This window comes from Poromitra crassiceps (assembly GCF_964638095.1).
Source record: "Poromitra crassiceps genome assembly, chromosome: 4".
Classification (NCBI taxonomy): domain Eukaryota; kingdom Metazoa; phylum Chordata; class Actinopteri; order Beryciformes; family Melamphaidae; genus Poromitra; species Poromitra crassiceps.
The window spans coordinates 12,143,345-12,163,525 of record NC_139626.1 but is presented as its reverse complement, the minus strand read 5'-3'; the positions used below and the strand labels follow the sequence as shown (position 1 = coordinate 12,163,525).

Here is a 20,181-nt window from a genome sequence, read left to right as displayed (position 1 = left end):
GATAGAGTTGACTGTGTGGTGGCCACTGGCCAAGTCCTTACACAGCCCAGTTTCCCCAGATGCCCCAGTTAACAACCAGGCCTCTCTACACACAGCCAGGCCTCTACACACAGCCAGGCCTCTACACACACAACCAGGCCTCTACACACAGCCAGGCCTCTACACACACAGCCAGGCCTCTACACACAGCCAGGCCTCTACACACACAGCCAGGCCTCTACACACAGCCAGGCCTCTACACACACAGCCAGGCCAGGCCTCTACACACAGCCAGGCCTCTCTACACACAGCCAGGCCTCTGCACACAGCCAGGCCTCTACACACACAGCCAGGCCTCTACACACAGCCAGGCCAGGCCTCTACACACAGCCAGGCCAGGCCTCTACACACAGCCAGGCCTCTACACACAGCCAGGCCAGGCCTCTACACACAGCCAGGCCTCTACACACAGCCAGGCCAGGCCTCTACACACAGCCAGGCCTCTACACACAGCCAGGCCTCTACACACAGCTAGGCCTTTACACATAGCCAGACCTCTGCACACAGCCAGGCCTCTCTACACACAGCCAGGCCTCTACACACACAGCCAGGCCTCTCTACACACAGCCAGGCCTCTACACACAGCCAGGCCTCTACACACAGCCAGGCCTCTAAACACAGCCAGGCCTCTACACACACAGCCAGGCCTCTCTACACACAGCCAGGCCTCTACACACAGCCAGGCCTCTACACACACAGCCAGGCCTCTCTACACACAGCCAGGCCTCTACACACAGCCAGGCCTCTACACACACAGCCAGGCCTCTACACACAGCCAGGCCTCTACACACACAGCCAGGCCTCTCTACACACAGCCAGGCCTCTACACACACAGCCAGGCCTCTACACACACAGCCAGGCCTTTACACACAGCCAGGCCTCTCTACACACAGCCAGGCCTCTACACACAGCCAGGCCTCTACACACACAGCCAGGCCTCTACACACAGCCAGGCCTCTCTACACACAGCCAGGCCTCTACACACAGCCAGGCCTCTACACACACAGCCAGGCCTCTACACACAGCCAGGCCTCTACACACACAGCCAGGCCTCTCTACACACAGCCAGGCCTCTACACACACAGCCAGGCCTCTACACACACAGCCAGGCCTCTCTACACACAGCCAGGCCTATACACACACAGCCAGGCCTCTCTACACACAGCCAGGCCTCTACACACAGCCAGGCCTCTACACACACAGCCAGGCCTCTACACACACAGCCAGGCCTCTACACACACAGCCAGGCCTCTCTACACACAGCCAGGCCTCTACACACAGCCAGGCCTCTACACACACAGCCAGGCCTCTACACACACAGCCAGGCCTCTACACACACAGCCAGGCCTCTCTACACACAGCCAGGCCTCTACACACAGCCAGGCCTCTACACACTGGGAGGACTTTATTGCACTCTCTCTGTCAATTGAGTGCCAATGCAGTGGTGCGGCTGTGCGCACGTTTGTGCTGGTGCGTGCGTGCGTGCGTGCGTGCGTGCGTGCGTGTACGTACAAAGGCAGCATTATACATGGAGTGGAGGGGGAAGAAGATCGCAGAGTGCACGTTAAATCGACGGAACACACTGCTCCTCTAGAGCGCTGTCATATGCACTGCCGCCTCCCTGGGTCATATGATAAGCAGTAGGCCCCGGGTGTGTGTGAGAGACTTGTGTTAAGACATCTCTAGGGCTAGGCTGCTGATTGGCTGATGTGAGTGTGTGGGAGCGTGTGTGTGACAAGAGTGCGTCACCCATATGTTCATCTTTTACAATTGAATTGTGCATCTTCGACGTGGTAGCGTGTCGTGTGGTATTTGTATTTGATATTTAGCATGTTTGAATGTTGCTGTCTGTGAATCTGTGCTGCCTTTGAGCAGGACTATGCTGTGTGTGTGTGTGTGTGTGTGTGTGTGTGTGTGTGTGTGTGTGTGTGTGTGTGTGTGTGTGTGTGTGTGTGTGTGTGTGTGTGTGTGTGTGTGTGTGTGTGTGTGTGTGTGTGTGTACATTCAGATTATGGTGTCCCCCCCCTAACGCCCAGTGCAATGTTAATGCTCTTAGTAGATTTACATCGGAACTGGTGTCTCTGTTCTTTAGACATACTGGGCCTCAAGTCTCTCCCCAGTGCCCACCCACCCCCAATAATCCCTCCCATAACTCCACAGCAAAAAACAGACAGATTCTTTTCACCTCATGTTACTTCCTATTGTGTTTACACTTCCTGTGACTAGGGCTGGGTATTGGTTCAAATTTCAAGAATCGATTCGATTCCGATTCAGAAGGTTCTGAATCGATTAATCCCGATTCGATTCCGATTCGATTAATTTCAATATCGATTTGGTTAGTGATACTAAAACATGTTTTTGGAGCTGTAACCTGAATTACATGACTGTCCAGTTATGTAACACAGGGGTTCCCAACCTTTTTTGCGCCAAGGACCGGTAGATACATGGGAACAAAAAGTTGCGGACCGGTTGTAAATTGTAATGGTTTTAGTTACAAAAACCAAGTCCCTGGACACATCAAACAAAGCCAGTCTGTAAAAAGTGCTTCAACGCGACGCAGGTGAACGGATAAACATCGAACCAGGCTATTTCTCTCAGACAGGGATCCCAACTTCTTCAAAGATTTCAGTTCAAAGACTGGTTAAAAAAACACGATTTCAGACGGAAGCCCGTCTTTATTGTCACACGAACACTACAAGACATGCATGCGGCCACAACACACACTCATGCTGACGGTGGCCGGTGAAATATGTCCTCTGCATTTGACCCATCCAGGCTTCCAGGGGGCAGGCCAGGAGCAGTGGTCGCTTTTTATTTCCAGCGCCCGGAGACCATCATTGGACCAACTTCAGATGTTATCGTCACTGGTCGGATGACGATCTTCTGCATGTTTTTAGTGGGGGTTATGTACGGAGGAACCCCCTGGGGGGTACGGGGATAACATGCAAACTCCACACAGAAAGGCCCTTTCGACGAGATAGCCCACCTGGGCAGTAGGCACTGAAGATATGGGGGGGTCACAACTCCAGCGCCCACAGCGTCCCAGGCGAGAATCGAACTCAGGACCTTCTAGCTGTGAGGCGACAGCGCTACCGACTGCGCCACCGTACCCCCCGTTAGCGAATGTGAAGGATACAACATACATGCCCTCTTAAGTCAAACGAGTGTGATTTATTGTGTGACAAGCAAACTTATTTCACCATCGGAGTTTTGCCCCCCAAACCCCCCCCCCCCCCCCCCGCCCCCCAAAATACAGCTTCTTTCACGGCTATTTTTACACATGTGATCCCTCAGGTGTGAAGGGAAATTCCGGGAAATAGCCGTTATTGATTTACAGGCAATGTTCCTGTACGCATGTGTGAAAACGGCTACAGTGTTGCAGTTTTGGTGTGACGTCTGTATAAAGAACAGCCTGCTTGTTGCCCCATAGGCCGGAGGCGGAGCAGGGACCTCGAGTGACAACCCTCCCCCATCTCCAGCTTAGAGGTGGACCGCTGGGCCTCTTGTCCATACTGAACGCCCACATCACAAGACTGCATTTTTACAGGCAAAGCACATTATAGCTGTCGCTAGACTCCTGACTTAACTGATCAGCTGAGGTATCAACAATAAATGGCATGCTCACTTAGAGCAGCGGTCCCCAACCACCAGGCCACGGACCGGTACCGGGCCGCAACGTACCGGGCCACAAGCCCGGTCCACAAAAAAAAGAAGAAAAAAAGGGGTGTTTTCTTAGTGTGTCCTTAGAGGGAGGGGATGAGCACAGAGGCGTAACCACCATATATGCAGGTAATGCAGTTGCATCGGGGCCTCCTCTTCATCTCACTGTATCGTATCATAAAGCTCTTCAGATCTATGATCCTGACTACAGTATACATGCATCCACTGAGCTTCAGCATTAAGCAGTATATAGCACTGCATCTGCTCCATGGTGCCACATACACGTCACCAAATAGATCATACAATAACATCATATATTTTACATGTAGTGTCAAGGTGCTGTCGGGGAATCTCCAGGTTGCCGGGGAAGATGGTAAATTAGGAGTCTACAAACATAGGATACTTTAACTCAGAAATAATGTTATAACACTAAGAAGAATGATCTCAGTTGTTTATTCACCTCCATGGTTATCTCCTGAGATTTTGTGCCAGCAGTATTTCTCAGGCTGTGCTGTGAGAAGTGACCATGACTGTTTCAGTCTTATCTTCTGCGCTCCTCCATCTCGCTGCTTCCTAACATCCAGTAGCATTTTAAGAAGCAACCATTGTCTGGACTGCTCGAAACAGCGATCCCAGCTTGTCCTGAGAATGTGTTGACCCTTAATAACCCTATCCTGTCTTAGTGAAAACTATTCTATAAGACGATATAAAATGTGCAGAAAGTGCGTCGCCACCGAGTATGTTTTCATCTGTTATGCTGCTCCGACACCAGATGTTGTCAGGTAGCACGGTCGGTGGTCTGTTTTGCATTGTGTTGGGCAGGGCCCACTTTGACCATCTTGCATTGGGGCCCAGCGTTGACTTGTTACGCCATTGGATGAGGGCACGGCTTCAACACTGTTACACGGTTTCAACACTGTTACACGGTTTCAACACTGTTAACACGGTTTCAACACTGTTAACACGGTTTCAACACTGTTACACAGTTTCAACACTGTTACACGGTTTCAACACTGTTAACACGGTTTCAATACTGTTAACACGGTTTCAACACTGTTACACAGTTTCAACTTTTAATCTCAGGCTCAATTTGGGCTCTGAATGATGCACTGACTTCCTGCCACAGGCCACCGCACACGGGACAACTGTGAAGGAGCAGACACACACACACACACACACACACACACACCGGCTGTACTGTGGTGCTAGTGCGTGTCTGTGCCAAGACTGGCTGTGGCGCTGTGCACCTGTTGTGCAGGGAGGTTAAGTAACATTCACAATGGAGCTGAAGACAGATATGCTGCTGGGTCCCTTTTTTCCAGCACTGTTTGCACCGTTAGATCTTCATCACATGCCATTTCTCTCCTGTCTCTTCTTCATACACACTCAGAGGGTTTGATGCGGTTCAGTGGTTCCCAACCTTTTTGGTCTTATGTACCCATTGAGCTGTTCTGCCATGCCAAAGTACCCCCTCACTCATGTGTGTCGATGATTTTCTGAAATTTGTTTTATTAAAATGATATTAAACTTTTAGTAGGCCTATCTAACACATCTGCTTATTAAAGGAAAATCATTTGAATTACCCCCTTCAATACAATTCTAAATTCTAATTCTAAAGTTTTCAATTGGAAAAAGTCATCAGTTTTACTAAGATGGGCCTATGAAATTACTTTGAATGATGTTTTAATTATTTTGTAAATAAATTGTAATCCCCAATCTTTCCAAGTACCCCCTGCAAGCTGCTCAAATACCCCTAGGGGTACACGTACCCCTGGTTGGGAAACACTGTGGTAGATGATGGTGGTGATTGTAAGGTCATTCAGAGCCAGGCTGATGTCAGTCTGGTTTCACCCACAGGACAAAGGCACTGGCTTCATGAATGACCCTCACTGGTGTGTGCGAGATTCCTGTCTCTTGTTGCAGCCATCAACAAATCATCGGACCCTGGCTGGAACCTGCACTCCACATTGTCCACAACACTTAACGCTGCCGGGTTCAGTCAGTGCATCGATGATCACGTCATGTTCTTCTCTCTCTGCAGAGGTACATTGTCTTTGAGGACTCCCAGGAGGGCGAGAGGAAGGATCTCCAGGGTCGAGTGGTGACGCTGGAGTCTCACACGCGCCAGCTGGAGCTAAAGACGAAAAACTATGCAGACCAGAGTAAGTCCTGTTGCCTAAACACACACACACACACACAGACACGCACACGCACGCGCATGCACGCACGCACGCGCACGTGCACGCGCACACGCACACACACACACACACACACACACACACACACACACACACACACACACACACACACACACACACACACACACACACACACACACACACACACACACACACACACACAAAGAGGTGTTTGGTAGCCTGAGGGCCACAGAGCAGATGGACTCCCCTGTCCCTATTATGAATAAAAACCACCTGTATCACACTGACCAAGTCTACCAGATCTATTGAAAGATTCAGGAAAAGTTATATTTGAACTTAAATGACAAAATCCTGTTATTTGAACTTGGAGTCTGATATTAGCAACATATTTCATTGAGAATAAAGACATCGATAGATCTGCCTCTTCAGCTCTTTTTCGATTGCGTTTTGATTGATCTCTTGGTGTTGCTGCTGCTTGCTTATTGCCTGATTGTTCTATATCGTCTCAGGAATATTCTAGGCCACTAAGACCCTTTATGTTTATGTTTGGTAAGTTGCTTATAATGTTTTCTGATTCAGGGATTGAAGCTTATTCTACGATTGCACTCATCTGAAGTCTCACTGGATAAGATGTCGGTCTTGTTTTGAAGTAGGAACGGCCTTTTCAGTTTTCAGTCTATCAGAACCATGTAGTCTGGCCTCACAGTGTCCCACAGTGACTATGTTGTTTCCCAGGGCATCAGAAGAAACCCACATGACATGCATACTGTCTGACTGGCTGTTTGTTCCACTGCAGGATCATCGTATCAGCCTAGAGGAAATATTCAGTTCTCAGCCAAGATGTCACACTTCCTCTTTTTTATTTTTATGCATTTATGTTTTGTTTTTGTTTTGTTTTGTGTTTTTTTTTTAAAGTTTTTGGGTTAATGAGTGCCTGTATTGAATTCACTGGTAGCCTGGTTCAAACCATCCTGATCACATGACCTGACTTTATTCTCAGAATCCTGACTTAAACTCAGAACTAAACCCTAATCCTCTTCGCTAGTTTTAAATTGTGTGTGGTGTAAATAAAAAAGAAATGTCAGACGACCCCATTTGAATTCCAGGCGACCCCAAGGTTGGGAACCACTGCAACCCAACACGGTATGGGCCTACCTCCCAGTGTAAACATAACCCAACACGTATGGACCTACCTCCCAGCGTAAACATAACCCAACACGGTATGGGCCTACCTCCCAGCATAAACATAACCCAACACGGTATGGACCTACCTCCCAGCATAAACATAACCCAACACGGTATGGACCTACCTCCCAGCGTAAACATAACCCAACACGGTATGGGCCTACCTCCCAGTGTAAACATAACCCAACACGGTATGGACCTACCTCCCAGTGTAAACATAACCCAACACGGTATGGACCTACCTCCCAGTGTAAACATAACCCAACACGGTATGGGCCTACCTCCCAGCGTAAACATAACCCAACACGGTATGGGCCTACCTCCCAGCGTAAACATAACCCAACACGGTATGGGCCTACCTCCCAGTGTAAACATAACCCAACACGGTATGGGCCTACCTCCCAGTGTAAACATAACCCAACATGGTATGGGCCTACCTCCCAGCGTAAACATAACCCAACACGGTATGGGCCTACCTCCCAGTGTAAACATAACCCAACACGGTATGGGCCTACCTCTCAGTGTAAACATAACCCAACACGGTATGGGCCTACCTCCCAGTGTAAACATAACCCAACACGGTATGGGCCTACCTCCCAGCATAAACATAACCCAACACGGTATGGGCCTACCTCTCAGTGTAAACATAACCCAACACGGTATGGGCCTACCTCCCAGCGTAAACATAACCCAACACGGTATGGGCCTACCTCCCAGCGTAAACATAACCCAACACGGTATGGGCCTACCTCCCAGCGTAAACATAACCCAACACGGTATGGGCCTACCTCCCAGCGTAAACATAACCCAACACGGTATGGGCCTACCTCCCAGCGTAAACATAACCCAACACGGTATGGGCCTACCTCCCAGCGTAAACATAACCCAACACGGTATGGGCCTACCTCCCAGCGTAAACATAACCCAACACGGTATGGGCCTACCTCCCAGCGTAAACATAACCCAACACGGTATGGGCCTACCTCCCAGCGTAAACATAACCCAACACGGTATGGGCCTACCTCCCAGCGTAAACATAACCCAACACGGTATGGACCTACCTCCCAGCGTAAACATAACCCAACACGGTATGGGCCTACCTCCCAGCATAAACATAACCCAACACGGTATGGGCCTACCTCCCAGCATAAACATAACCCAACACGGTATGGGCCTACCTCCCAGTGCAAACATAACCCAACACGGTATGGGCCTACCTCCCAGTGTAAACATAACCCAACACGGTATGGGCCTACCTCCCAGCATAAACATAACCCAACACGGTATGGGCCTACCTCCCAGCATAAACATAACCCAACACGGTATGGGCCTACCTCCCAGCGTAAACATAACCCAACACGGTATGGGCCTACCTCCCAGCATAAACATAACCCAACACGGTATGGGCCTACCTCCCAGCATAAACATAACCCAACACGGTATGGGCCTACCTCCCAGTGCAAACATAACCCAACACGGTATGGGCCTACCTCCCAGCGTAAACATAACCCAACACGGTATGGGCCTACCTCCCAGTGCAAACATAACCTAACACGGTATGGGCCTACCTCCCAGCGTAAACATAACCCAACACGGTATGGGCCTACCCCTCAGCGTAAACATAACCCAACACGGTATGGACCTACCTCCCAGAGTAAACATAACCCAACACGGTATGGGCTTACCTCCCAGTGTAAACATAACCCAACACGGTATGGACCTACCTCCCAGCGTAAACATAACCCAACACGGTATGGGCCTACCTCCCAGTGTAAACATAACCCAACACGGTATGGGCCTACCTCCCAGCGTAAACATAACCCAACACGGTATGGGCCTACCTCCCAGTGTAAACATAACCCAACACGGTATGGGCCTACCTCCCAGCATAAACATAACCTAACATGGTATGGGCCTACCTCCCAGCATAAACATAACCCAATACGGTATGGGCCTACCTCCCAGTGTAAACATAACCCAACACGGTATGGGCCTACCTCCCAGCGTAAACATAACCCAACACGGTATGGGCCTACCTCCCAGTGTAAACATAACCCAACACGGTATGGACCTACCTCCCAGTGTAAACATAACCCAACACGGTATGGGCCTACCCCTCAGTGTAAACATAACCCAACACGGTATGGGCCTACCTCCCAGTGTAAACATAACCCAACACGGTATGGGCCTACCCCTCAGTGTAAACATAACCCAACACGGTATGGGCCTACCCCTCAGCGTAAACATAACCCAACACGGTATGGGCCTACCTCCCAGTGTAAACATAACCCAACACGGTATGGACATACCTCCCAGTGTAAACATAACCCAACACGGTATGGACATACCTCCCAGTGTAAACATAACCCAACATGGTATGGGCCTACCTCCCAGTGTAAACATAACCCAACACGGTATGGACATACCTCCCAGTGTAAACATAACCCAACACGGTATGGGCCTACCTCCCAGCGTAAACATAACCCAACACGGTATGGACCTACCTCTCAGCGTAAACATAACCCAACACGGTATGGACCTACCTCCCAGTGTAAACATAACCCAACACGGTATGGACATACCTCCCAGTGTAAACATAACCCAACACGGTATGGGCCTACCTCCCAGCGTAAACATAACCCAACATGGTATGGGCCTACCTCCCAGTGTAAACATAACCCAACACGGTATGGACATACCTCCCAGTGTAAACATAACCCAACACGGTATGGGCCTACCTCTCAGTGTAAACATAACCCAACACGGTATGGACCTACCTCCCAGTGTAAACATAACCCAACACGGTATGGACCTACCTCTCAGCGTAAACATAACCCAACACGGTATGGACCTACCTCCCAGTGTAAACATAACCCAACACGGTATGGACATACCTCCCAGTGTAAACATAACCCAACACGGTATGGGCCTACCTCCCAGCGTAAACATAACCCAACATGGTATGGGCCTACCTCCCAGTGTAAACATAACCCAACACGGTATGGACATACCTCCCAGTGTAAACATAACCCAACACGGTATGGGCCTACCTCTCAGTGTAAACATAACCCAACACGGTATGGACCTACCTCCCAGTGTAAACATAACCCAACACGGTATGGGCCTACCTCTCAGTGTAAACATAACCCAACACGGTATGGACCTACCTCTCAGGGTAAACATAACCCAACACGGTATGGGCCTACCTCTCAGTGTAAACATAACCCAACACGGTATGGACCTACCTCTCAGCGTAAACATAACCCAACACGGTATGGACATACCTCCCAGTGTAAACATAACCCAACACGGTATGGGCCTACCTCTCAGTGTAAACATAACCCAACACGGTATGGACCTACCTCTCAGCGTAAACATAACCCAACACAGTATGGGCCTACCTCCCAGTGTAAACATAACCCAACACGGTATGGACATACCTCCCAGTGTAAACATAACCCAACACGGTATGGGCCTACCTCTCAGTGTAAACATAACCCAACACGGTATGGACCTACCTCTCAGTGTAAACATAACCCAACACGGTATGGGCCTACCTCTCAGTGTAAACATAACCCAACACGGTATGGACCTACCTCTCAGTGTAAACATAACCCAACACGGTATGGGCCTACCTCTCAGTGTAAACATAACCCAACACGGTATGGGCCTACCTCCCAGTGTAAACATAACCCAACACGGTATGGGCCTACCTCTCAGTGTAAACATAACCCAACACGGTATGGGCCTACCTCTCAGTGTAAACATAACCCAACACGGTATGGGCCTACCTCTCAGTGTAAACATAACCCAACACGGTATGGACATACCTCCCAGTGTAAACATAACCCAACACGGTATGGGCCTACCTCTCAGTGTAAACATAACCCAACACGGTATGGACCTACCTCTCAGCGTAAACATAACCCAACACGGTATGGGCCTACCTCCCAGTGTAAACATAACCCAACACGGTATGGGCTTACCTCCCAGTGTAAACATAACCCAACACAGTATGGGCCTACCTCCCAGTGTAAACATAACCCAACACAGTATGGGCCTACCTCCCAGCATAAACATAACCCAACACGGTATGGGCCTACCTCCCAGTGTAAACATAACCCAACATGGTATGGGCCTACCTCCCAGTGTAAACATAACCCAACACGGTATGGGCCTACCTCCCAGCGTAAACATAACCCAACACAGTATGGGCCTACCTCCCAGTGTAAACATAACCCAACACGGTATGGACCTACCTCCCAGTGTAAACATAACCCAACACGGTATGGGCCTACCTCCCAGCGTAAACATAACCCAACACGGTATGGGCCTACCTCCCAGTGTAAACATAACCCAACACGGTATGGGCCTACCTCCCAGTGTAAACATAACCCAACACGGTATGGGCCTACCTCCCAGCGTAAACATAACCCAACACGGTATGGACCTACCTCCCAGCGTAAACATAACCCAACACGGTATGGACCTACCTCTCAGCGTAAACATAACCCAACACGGTATGGGCCTACCTCTCAGCGTAAACATAACCCAACACAGTATGGACCTACCTCTCAGCGTAAACATAACCCAACACGGTATGGACCTACCTCCCAGTGTAAACATAACCCAACACGGTATGGACCTACCTCTCAGCGTAAACATAACCCAACACGGTATGGACCTACCTCTCAGCGTAAACATAACCCAACACGGTATGGGCCTACCTCCCAGTGCAAACATAACCCAACACGGTATGGACCTACCTCCCAGTGTAAACATAACCCAACACGGTATGGACCTACCTCCCAGTGTAAACATAACCCAACACGGTATGGGCCTACCTCCCAGTGTAAACATAACCCAACACGGTATGGACATACCTCCCAGCGTAAACATAACCCAACACGGTATGGGCCTACCTCCCAGTGTAAACATAACCCAACACGGTATGGGCCTACCTCCCAGTGTAAACATAACCCAACACGGTATGGACCTACCTCCCAGTGCAAACATAACCCAACACGGTATGGACCTACCTCCCAGTGTAAACATAACCCAACACGGTATGGACCTACCTCCCAGTGTAAACATAACCCAACACGGTATGGGCCTACCTCCCAGTGTAAACATAACCCAACACGGTATGGACATACCTCCCAGTGTAAACATAACCCAACACGGTATGGACCTACCTCCCAGTGTAAACATAACCCAACACGGTATGGGCCTACCTCCCAGTGTAAACATAACCCAACACGGTATGGACATACCTCCCAGCGTAAACATAACCCAACACGGTATGGGCCTACCTCCCAGTGTAAACATAACCCAACACGGTATGGGCCTACCTCCCAGCGTAAACATAACCCAAATCGTATCTGTGCGTGCACAGCTCCACCATTAACCAGAATATAAAATATCATAAAAATAATTAAAATCTTAGTGTAGTGATTTTCAGGCTTTGCATGTGGGGCTTTCCTTTAGTGTCACTTCCTTCTACTCTCCATCCACCTCTGTACTGTAATGTGACTGAGGTTCTTCCTGTTCTACTCCTCCACTGCTAGTTCCTCTATCACTCTTCTCATAAGCACAGTTTGCATTGTGCCATGCAGCTGCTGGTCGCGTTCTTCTTAATTCTCCACCTGAATCTTATTTTACACCTGAGAAGAAGAGCGGCTATTTTGGCTTTTGAAAGCTGTGCTGTGACGCACAAAGCATTTAGTACTGAATGTGCTGTGAATTAACTGTATCAACTCTGGACTGGCGCTTGGTGCACAGCCATTGTAACTAAGCAGATGGGATATTTTAGCGCACGCACGGGAGAGGCTGTTTTTACTACAAACAACCAGTGGCAGCCAAGAGCAACACACACAGTGGAATAAGGACTAAGTTGTGGTCCGTGGGCGCGATATGACTGTCTGCTACATAGATGGGGTCTGTCGTTCATTTGTGTCTGTGGTCCTTGTCATAGTAATACTGAGAAATAATAGTAATAGCCTGTGGTTCTTAACTTGATGATAACAGATTAGCTTTTATAGGAGAGAGTGTTGTGTGTATTCTACGTTACGTATATGATGTGGTTCTGAAGAGCTGCTCTGCTGTTTGTGAGTCCAGTGGCTGTGCTCTTTATATGATGTGGTTCTGAAAAGCTGTCGTGCTGTTTGTGAGTCCAGTGGCTGTGCTCTTTATATGATGTGGTTCTGAACAGCTGCTCTGCTGTTTGTGGGTCCAGTGGCTGTGCTCTTTATATGATGTGGTTCTGAAAAACTGCTCTGCTGTTTGTGAGTCCAGTGGCTGTGCTCTTTATATGATGTGGTTCTGAACAGCTGCTCTGCTGTTTGTGAGTCCAGTGGCTGTGCTCTTTATATGATGTGGTTCTGAACAGCTCCTCTGCTGTTTGTGAGTCCAGTGGCTGTGCTCTTTATATGATGTGGTTCTGAACAGCTGCTCTGCTGTTTGTGGGTCCAGTGGCTGTGCTCTTTATATCATGTGGTTCTGAACAGCTGCTCTGCTGTTTGTGAGTCCAGTGGCTGTGCTCTTTATATCATGTGGTTCTGAACAGCTGCTCTGCTGTTTGTGAGTCTAGTGGCTGTGCTCTTTATATCATGTGGTTCTGAACAGCTGCTCTGCTGTTTGTGGGTCCAGTGGCTGTGCTCTTTATATCATGTGGTTCTGAACAGCTGCTCTGCTGTTTGTGAGTCCAGTGGCTGTGCTCTTTATATCATGTGGTTCTGAACAGCTGCTCTGCTGTTTGTGAGTCCAGTGGCTGTGCTCTTTATATGATGTGGTTCTGAAAAGCTGTCCTGTTGTTTGTGGGTCCAGTGGCTGTGCTCTTCATATGATGTGGTTCTGAAAAGCTGTCGTGCTGTTTGTGGGTCCAGTGGCTGTGCTCTTTATATGATGTGGTTCTGAACAGCTGCTCTGCTGTTTGTGAGTCCAGTGGCTGTGCTCTTTATATGATGTGGTTCTGAAAAGCTGCTCTGCTGTTTGTGGGTCCAGTGGCTGTGCTCTTTATGATGTGGTTCTGAAAAGCTGCTCTGCTGTTTGTGAGTCCAGTGGCTGTGCTCTTTATATGATGTGGTTCTGAACAGCTGCTCTGCTGTTTGTGAGTCCAGTGGCTGTGCTCTTTATATGATGTGGTTCTGAAAAGCTGCTCTGCTGTTTGTGGGTCCAGTGGCTGTGCTCTTTATGATGTGGTTCTGAAAAGCTGCTCTGCTGTTTGTGAGTCCAGTGGCTGTGCTCTTTATGATGTGGTTCTGAAAAGCTGCTCTGCTGTTTGTGAGTCCAGTGGCTGTGCTCTTTATATCATGTGGTTCTGAACAGCTGCTCTGCTGTTTGTAGGTCCAGTGGCTGTGCTCTTTCAGCCTCGACTGAACGAACCCTTATTCCTGCTTACTCTAACAGATGTGATGGATGTGATCCAGTGTTGTAGAAAAGGCAGATCTGGGTTTTCTGTTTGGAAGTTTGGGACTGCTTTCTGGGTGCATGAGGACCTCTTGTGGCTTGGGGGTGGTATTACAACTACAACTCTAAACTGTTTTATATTTTTTATTTAATTTTTTCTGACCGAGCTAATAATACCACCACATCCAATAACACTGAACTGAATGATGTAAAATACCAGCCTGCACAATGGTAGATCATTTGTCAGTGGAATATTTTGATCAATGAAATGTCATTGATCGGATCATATACTGTATGATTTGAAATTGTGAAACTTTACAGGTGGATAGTGACTCTTTTGACAGTGTTCCTTATATTATTATTATTATTATTGCTTTCAGTGGATTCCATGGCCTGTGTGTGTTATCATCATGGCCTGTGTTATCATCATGTACTTCAAATTAATTAACATTTTCCTCTTTCTCATCCAGTTAGCAGATTCGAGGAGAGAGAAGCAGAGCTCAAGAAGGAGTACAATTCCCTTCATCAGAGACACACAGAGGTATGCTGGACTGGAATAAAGAAGTTGTGTGTGTGTGTGTGTGTGTGTGTGTGTGTGTGTGTGTGTGTGTGTGTGTGTGTGTGTGTGTGTGTGTGTATACACATACAGTGCCTGCCTTCTGAAAATATCCAACCCTATTGACCTTTCCCACATTGAGTGTTGTGTGTTGTTGACAGATGATGTGAGGGGGCATACTAACAGTAGATCTGGGGAACGAAATTATACGACTTGTAATTAGGGCTGTGAATCTTCACTGGCCTCACGATTCGATTCGATTACGATTCAGAGGGCTTCGATTCGATAACGATTATCGATGCATCTCGATGCATCTCGATGCATCTTAAATCGATGCATCACTTTTTTCCGCAATACATGATTTATTTTTTCTCACTTTCTTTTTTCTCACTGTGTGGCTACTTTTAAAATAAAAGTGCATTTGGAATTGCATTGTATTATGATCCATAATTAAAATAAACAACTGCATGTACTTCCATTATATTTTATTTGATTATTAATTTTTTTTTTTTTTTTTTTTTTTTATAATCGATTTTTGACATTTGTGAATCGATGCAGAATCGTGCACGTCCGCATCGCGATGCATCTTATAATCGATTATTTTTGACACCCCTACTTGTAATGTGTTGGGGAGGAAGGATAGGCATCAGTACAGCACTGCTGAGGAAGCCAGACACAAGCTGCTTACTAGAGGGAAAAAAGGGCACATGATAGCAGCCTGGCGCTTGTAAAAAGGCATGTGAACGACTCTTGAGAGCATGAGGCGAAAGATCCTGTTGTCTGATGAAACAAAAATGTAACTCATCTAAGTCATGTGTCTGGCCATAAGGCACACTTTATCACCCATCTAACATAACCGCCCTGTCAGGAACCATAATGGTGGCAGCATCTTGGCTGGGGAGCTTTTCAGCAGCAGCCACTGGGAGACTTAAAGGATGGCTTTACCGATACTAATCAACCCACTTTGTATCATTAATAATCTGGGTAATATAAGCACATGGGCAGTGTTGACCTTCTCTCTGTGTTTTCCTCACGGAGATCTCCCATTTCCTCCTCTGGTAAAGCGCTCCGTTGTGACGCGTTTTACGTCACAACGGAACTGCGAAAGTTCTGCTCCAGACGTGGAATCTGCTCCGAGAGCGGCTGTTAATGTTTATTTTTATTTTTTAAGTATGCGCATATCCACGGAGAATCACATGCCTTAATGCCACGAGCCTTAATGACTTGCAGCTGGCAGGGGCGGAGTTTCTGCATGTAGTGAAAGGGAGCATTTTTCTCCGTGAGGAAAACGGTGAGACAAGGTAAACACTGCTCATGTGCTTATATTACCGAGATTATAAATGATACAAAGTGGGTTGATTAGCCATCCTTTAAGGATCAGGGTGCAAAATTTACTTTTTGTCCAGCGACCAAATGGTCACTCTGGCTTGCGGAGGAATATACTAAGTATGAAAGCACTTCATAGGGTGGCCAAGAGCGCCATCTATCGCATGGCGGTGAAAAGACAGGTTGACGTACTATCATGTCAATGGCGGGGAATAAGTTAAGGATAGAGGGAACAATGAATGGAGCCAAACAAGCAAATGAGAGAAGCTGCTTAGATTGGGGCAGCAGCAGGACAGTGAGTTACCCTAAGCATGCAGCCACATCAACACTGGAATGGCTTCAGATCAAGAATGTATAATAACTCAGCTGTTCATGGACTCCCCAGGCATCCAATAACTGAGCTGTTCATGGACTCCCCAGGCATCCAACTTAGCCAAACGTCAGCAAATCTGCACGGCATAATGGGAGAAAATTCAAAGGTCCTTCTACACCAGGGGTGGGCAATTATTTTTCATGGGGGGCCACATGAGAAACCCAGATTGTTGCCGGGGGCCGAACAAATATTGTCATGCGGTAACCCATGGATGGGTAACTTTGATGATAGAGAGGGCCACAAAAAATGTCCTCGCTACCAGGTTTTGCTGAGGGCCGAACGGCGCCAGCGTGAAATATTTGGTGCATTTGAAGCCACGTTTAGAGGAATAACTCATTTTAAATTAACAGTTGTGATGTCATTATTCAGTCTTAACCACCAATATTTCATCCTTTCCTCACTCACTCCTATGTCACCACCTGCTCTCACGGCTTGAAATTAACTTTTTTGACCACCTGCCAATATGGCTGCTAGATTTTAAAGTTACCAGCCAATTAGAATTTCCACTAGCCAAAATGTTTTTCTTGAAATAAATCAGAATATGAGTGGGTTAATTTAAGCATAAGTATCAGTAAGTGGCCCGGGATGATCAAAGCCTGTGTTGAGGGTCACACGAACAAAAATGCAGTCTTGAAGCTAAATAAATCCAAAACCAATGAGTTAATTATTTAAATTTCTAATTCAATGTAGCCTTTTAGTCATAAAGATTATTGAAAGATATTCCATATTCCAGACTGAAATGCTATAACAGAAGTGGAGTATTGGCCAGAATGACATGAACATTTGGACACTTATTCAGCGGGTATCTTGCATGTTGCGTTCAGGTGCACTGTGTAATTTTTTTTTTTTTTGCAATTCCATCGCGGGCCACAGAGGTGGCGTAGTTTGCCCATGTATGTTCTACACAGTATAAACTCAGCGGGTTGAATATGATAAATCAAAAATATTTCTGTATTTAATTTTCAGTATACTGTATTGCGAGCATTTTTTTAAACATACATTAACTTTGTCAGTATGGGGTATTTTGCGGACATTGTTGAGAGAGACACACACATACTAGTACACAAAATCTCATTTTGAATCCACTTTGAGTTCAGGCTGAATGACCACAAAATAAGGAAAAATTCAAGGTGTTTGAATACAGTTTCTGAATCCACTGTACATTTTTGTCAGGCATGGACGACAAATACCATCATCCCATATTATTTCATGTCTTTGATGTAGACAAACAGGACATTGCTATTTTCAGTGAGGGCCGTTAATACATACAAAAGCAAAGGTACTTTATGGTGATGATGTAGCGAAGGACATGAAGCACCCAAGCATAAAGTAATGTAATAAAGTATGCACATCAGACCTGCATAATGCATCATTAACAGATGCCCCAATGGCCAGACCAACCGCTCCGGTTGCAGTAGCCAACTGTTGATCTGAATAAATGAGTGTCACAGCTGTGCCTGCCCTGCACACATTGTAGCTAATAGTGACAGCTAAGTTCACATAGAGGCCATTTACACCTGGCATTAACATGTGTTGTTGGTGATCAGATTGCAATCAGATTGTATTTTATCACTTGAAAGTACAGGTGTAAACGCCCCCAAAACGCATTGAAGAAGGATTGCAATCTGATTAACCAAACCACCTCCGGAGGTGGTCAGGGACGCATTATGACAACATTTAACACAAGTGTAAATGCAATGCATCCTCTCAAAACGCATACAGCAACTGCCATACGGAAATACATAATCTTCATCTTCTTTGCAGTTTTATGGCGGTTGGCATCCTTAAATGTTGCCTTACCGCCACCTACTGGATTGCTAAAACTACATTGCAAATTACGGAAATACGGAAATATGTTGAACTAAGTTCACTTAGCTGTGCCTGCACACATTGTAGCTAATAGTGACAGCTAAGTTCACTTAGCTGTGCCTGCACACATTGTAATGTAGCTAATAGTGACAGCTAAGTTCACTTAGCTGTGCCTGCACACATTGTAGCTAATAGTGACAGCTAAGTTCACTAAGGCTACGTTCACACAGCCATCCTTAGTGCTTGAATCTGACTTGTTACTCACATCTGATTTTTTGTGTGGCTGTTCATACAGACTTTTTAAAAGTGGCCCATATCAGACCCCAGTGTGAACAGGTCGCGGACCTGAAGTGACCGGCATACACAGAAGAACAACTATAACGTCACACGCAGCACACTGCTGTTCTACGTAAACCCGGAAGAAGACAGCAGTAAACATGGCGGTAGCTGACGATGTTGTTTCATCTGTTGTTTACGGTTTAATTTACAAGTTATCGTGCAGTAGAAGCCAGCGAATACGGGAGCAGATGATAGGAGGAGGAGGAGAAAGAGAGCCAACATTTTAATGATGGCTTTCTGTGGAGCAATAGCTGCTACTTCTTGCTAATACTTATAAGGTCTAAAACCTCACTGTCCCTCCACTGATTAGCTCCCTCACAGCTGTCCTCCACGTTTGTAATCACAATCTGCCTGCTTGGTCCTCCCTCCTCCCGCCAGCGCAGAATAGTGATGAATGTCACTCTGGAATGATGTAAAAGTCACATTGAAGCATTAAGTCAGATATGGGCCAGATGTCCGTTCACACCGGAGTCACATTCCAAAACATCAGATTCGAATCTGATGTTTTTCCACATTTGGAAGTAGCCCAGGTCGTCTTTAAAAAAGTCACTTTCAATGTGACTTGTACTGTTCACACAGTCATGAAAAAGACTGACCCGAGTCACTTAGGTGGGAAAAGATTAGATTCAAGCGCTAAGGATGGCTGTGTGAACGTAGCCTTAGTTTCCCCCCCGACTTCTGTGGGAAATGGAAACGCATCATCCTCTGAAAGCCACGCCCACCGGAGGGGATACAAACGGCGCTGTAATATGAAACCAAGGGCTGAAACCTGAACAAAATGCCTGTAATAAAGAAGTGTGTAACTCGTGTGTAAAATGCCTGTAACTCGCTCAAACATTCTATTTCAGCATGTCAAATGATTATTTTAGCACCAGATGTTTACCAGAGAGGAAAAGGCATGTTGATAAAAACTGAACATTGAATATTGGCGGTCTTTCTCAGTGTCCCTTCAAAAAACAAAACAAAAATACTGCCATATCTTTGATTTATCTACATAATACAAGGAAGGAATTCTACAGCCTGACGAAGACCCAGTGAGGTTGAAACGCGTTGCGTTTCTCTTGCCCGTGTCTCCTATTTCTTGAAGTTGTACATTGTATTGTAAACCTGTGCAGGTGACCTGTGTACCAACACTTCTGCATTAAAGTTTTCTCTAAAAAGAAACCAAGAAGCTCCTTTTTCCACTGTTGATCACAATTTTGACTTTGATCTTGCTTGCTTCCACTTTTTCTGTTCCCACTATAACACAAGGTACATACTGTATAATACAAGGTAAATACTGTATAATACAAGGTACATACTGTATAATACAAGGTACATACTGTGAA

At 46.9% G+C, this 20,181-nt stretch overlaps 1 protein-coding gene across 1 annotated transcript in view; it reads left to right on the top strand.

Moving 5' to 3' along the window:
* Nucleotides 1-20,181, top strand: part of LOC310775602 (C-Jun-amino-terminal kinase-interacting protein 4-like) — a 79,775-nt gene that overhangs the window by 15,929 nt on the left and 43,665 nt on the right. Inside the window, exons 2-3 of the mRNA XM_083635766.1 lie at nucleotides 5,741-5,861; nucleotides 14,921-14,991. Of these exons, the coding sequence (XP_083491892.1) occupies nucleotides 5,741-5,861; nucleotides 14,921-14,991 (192 nt within the window). The remainder of the gene's footprint in view (nucleotides 1-5,740; nucleotides 5,862-14,920; nucleotides 14,992-20,181) is intronic.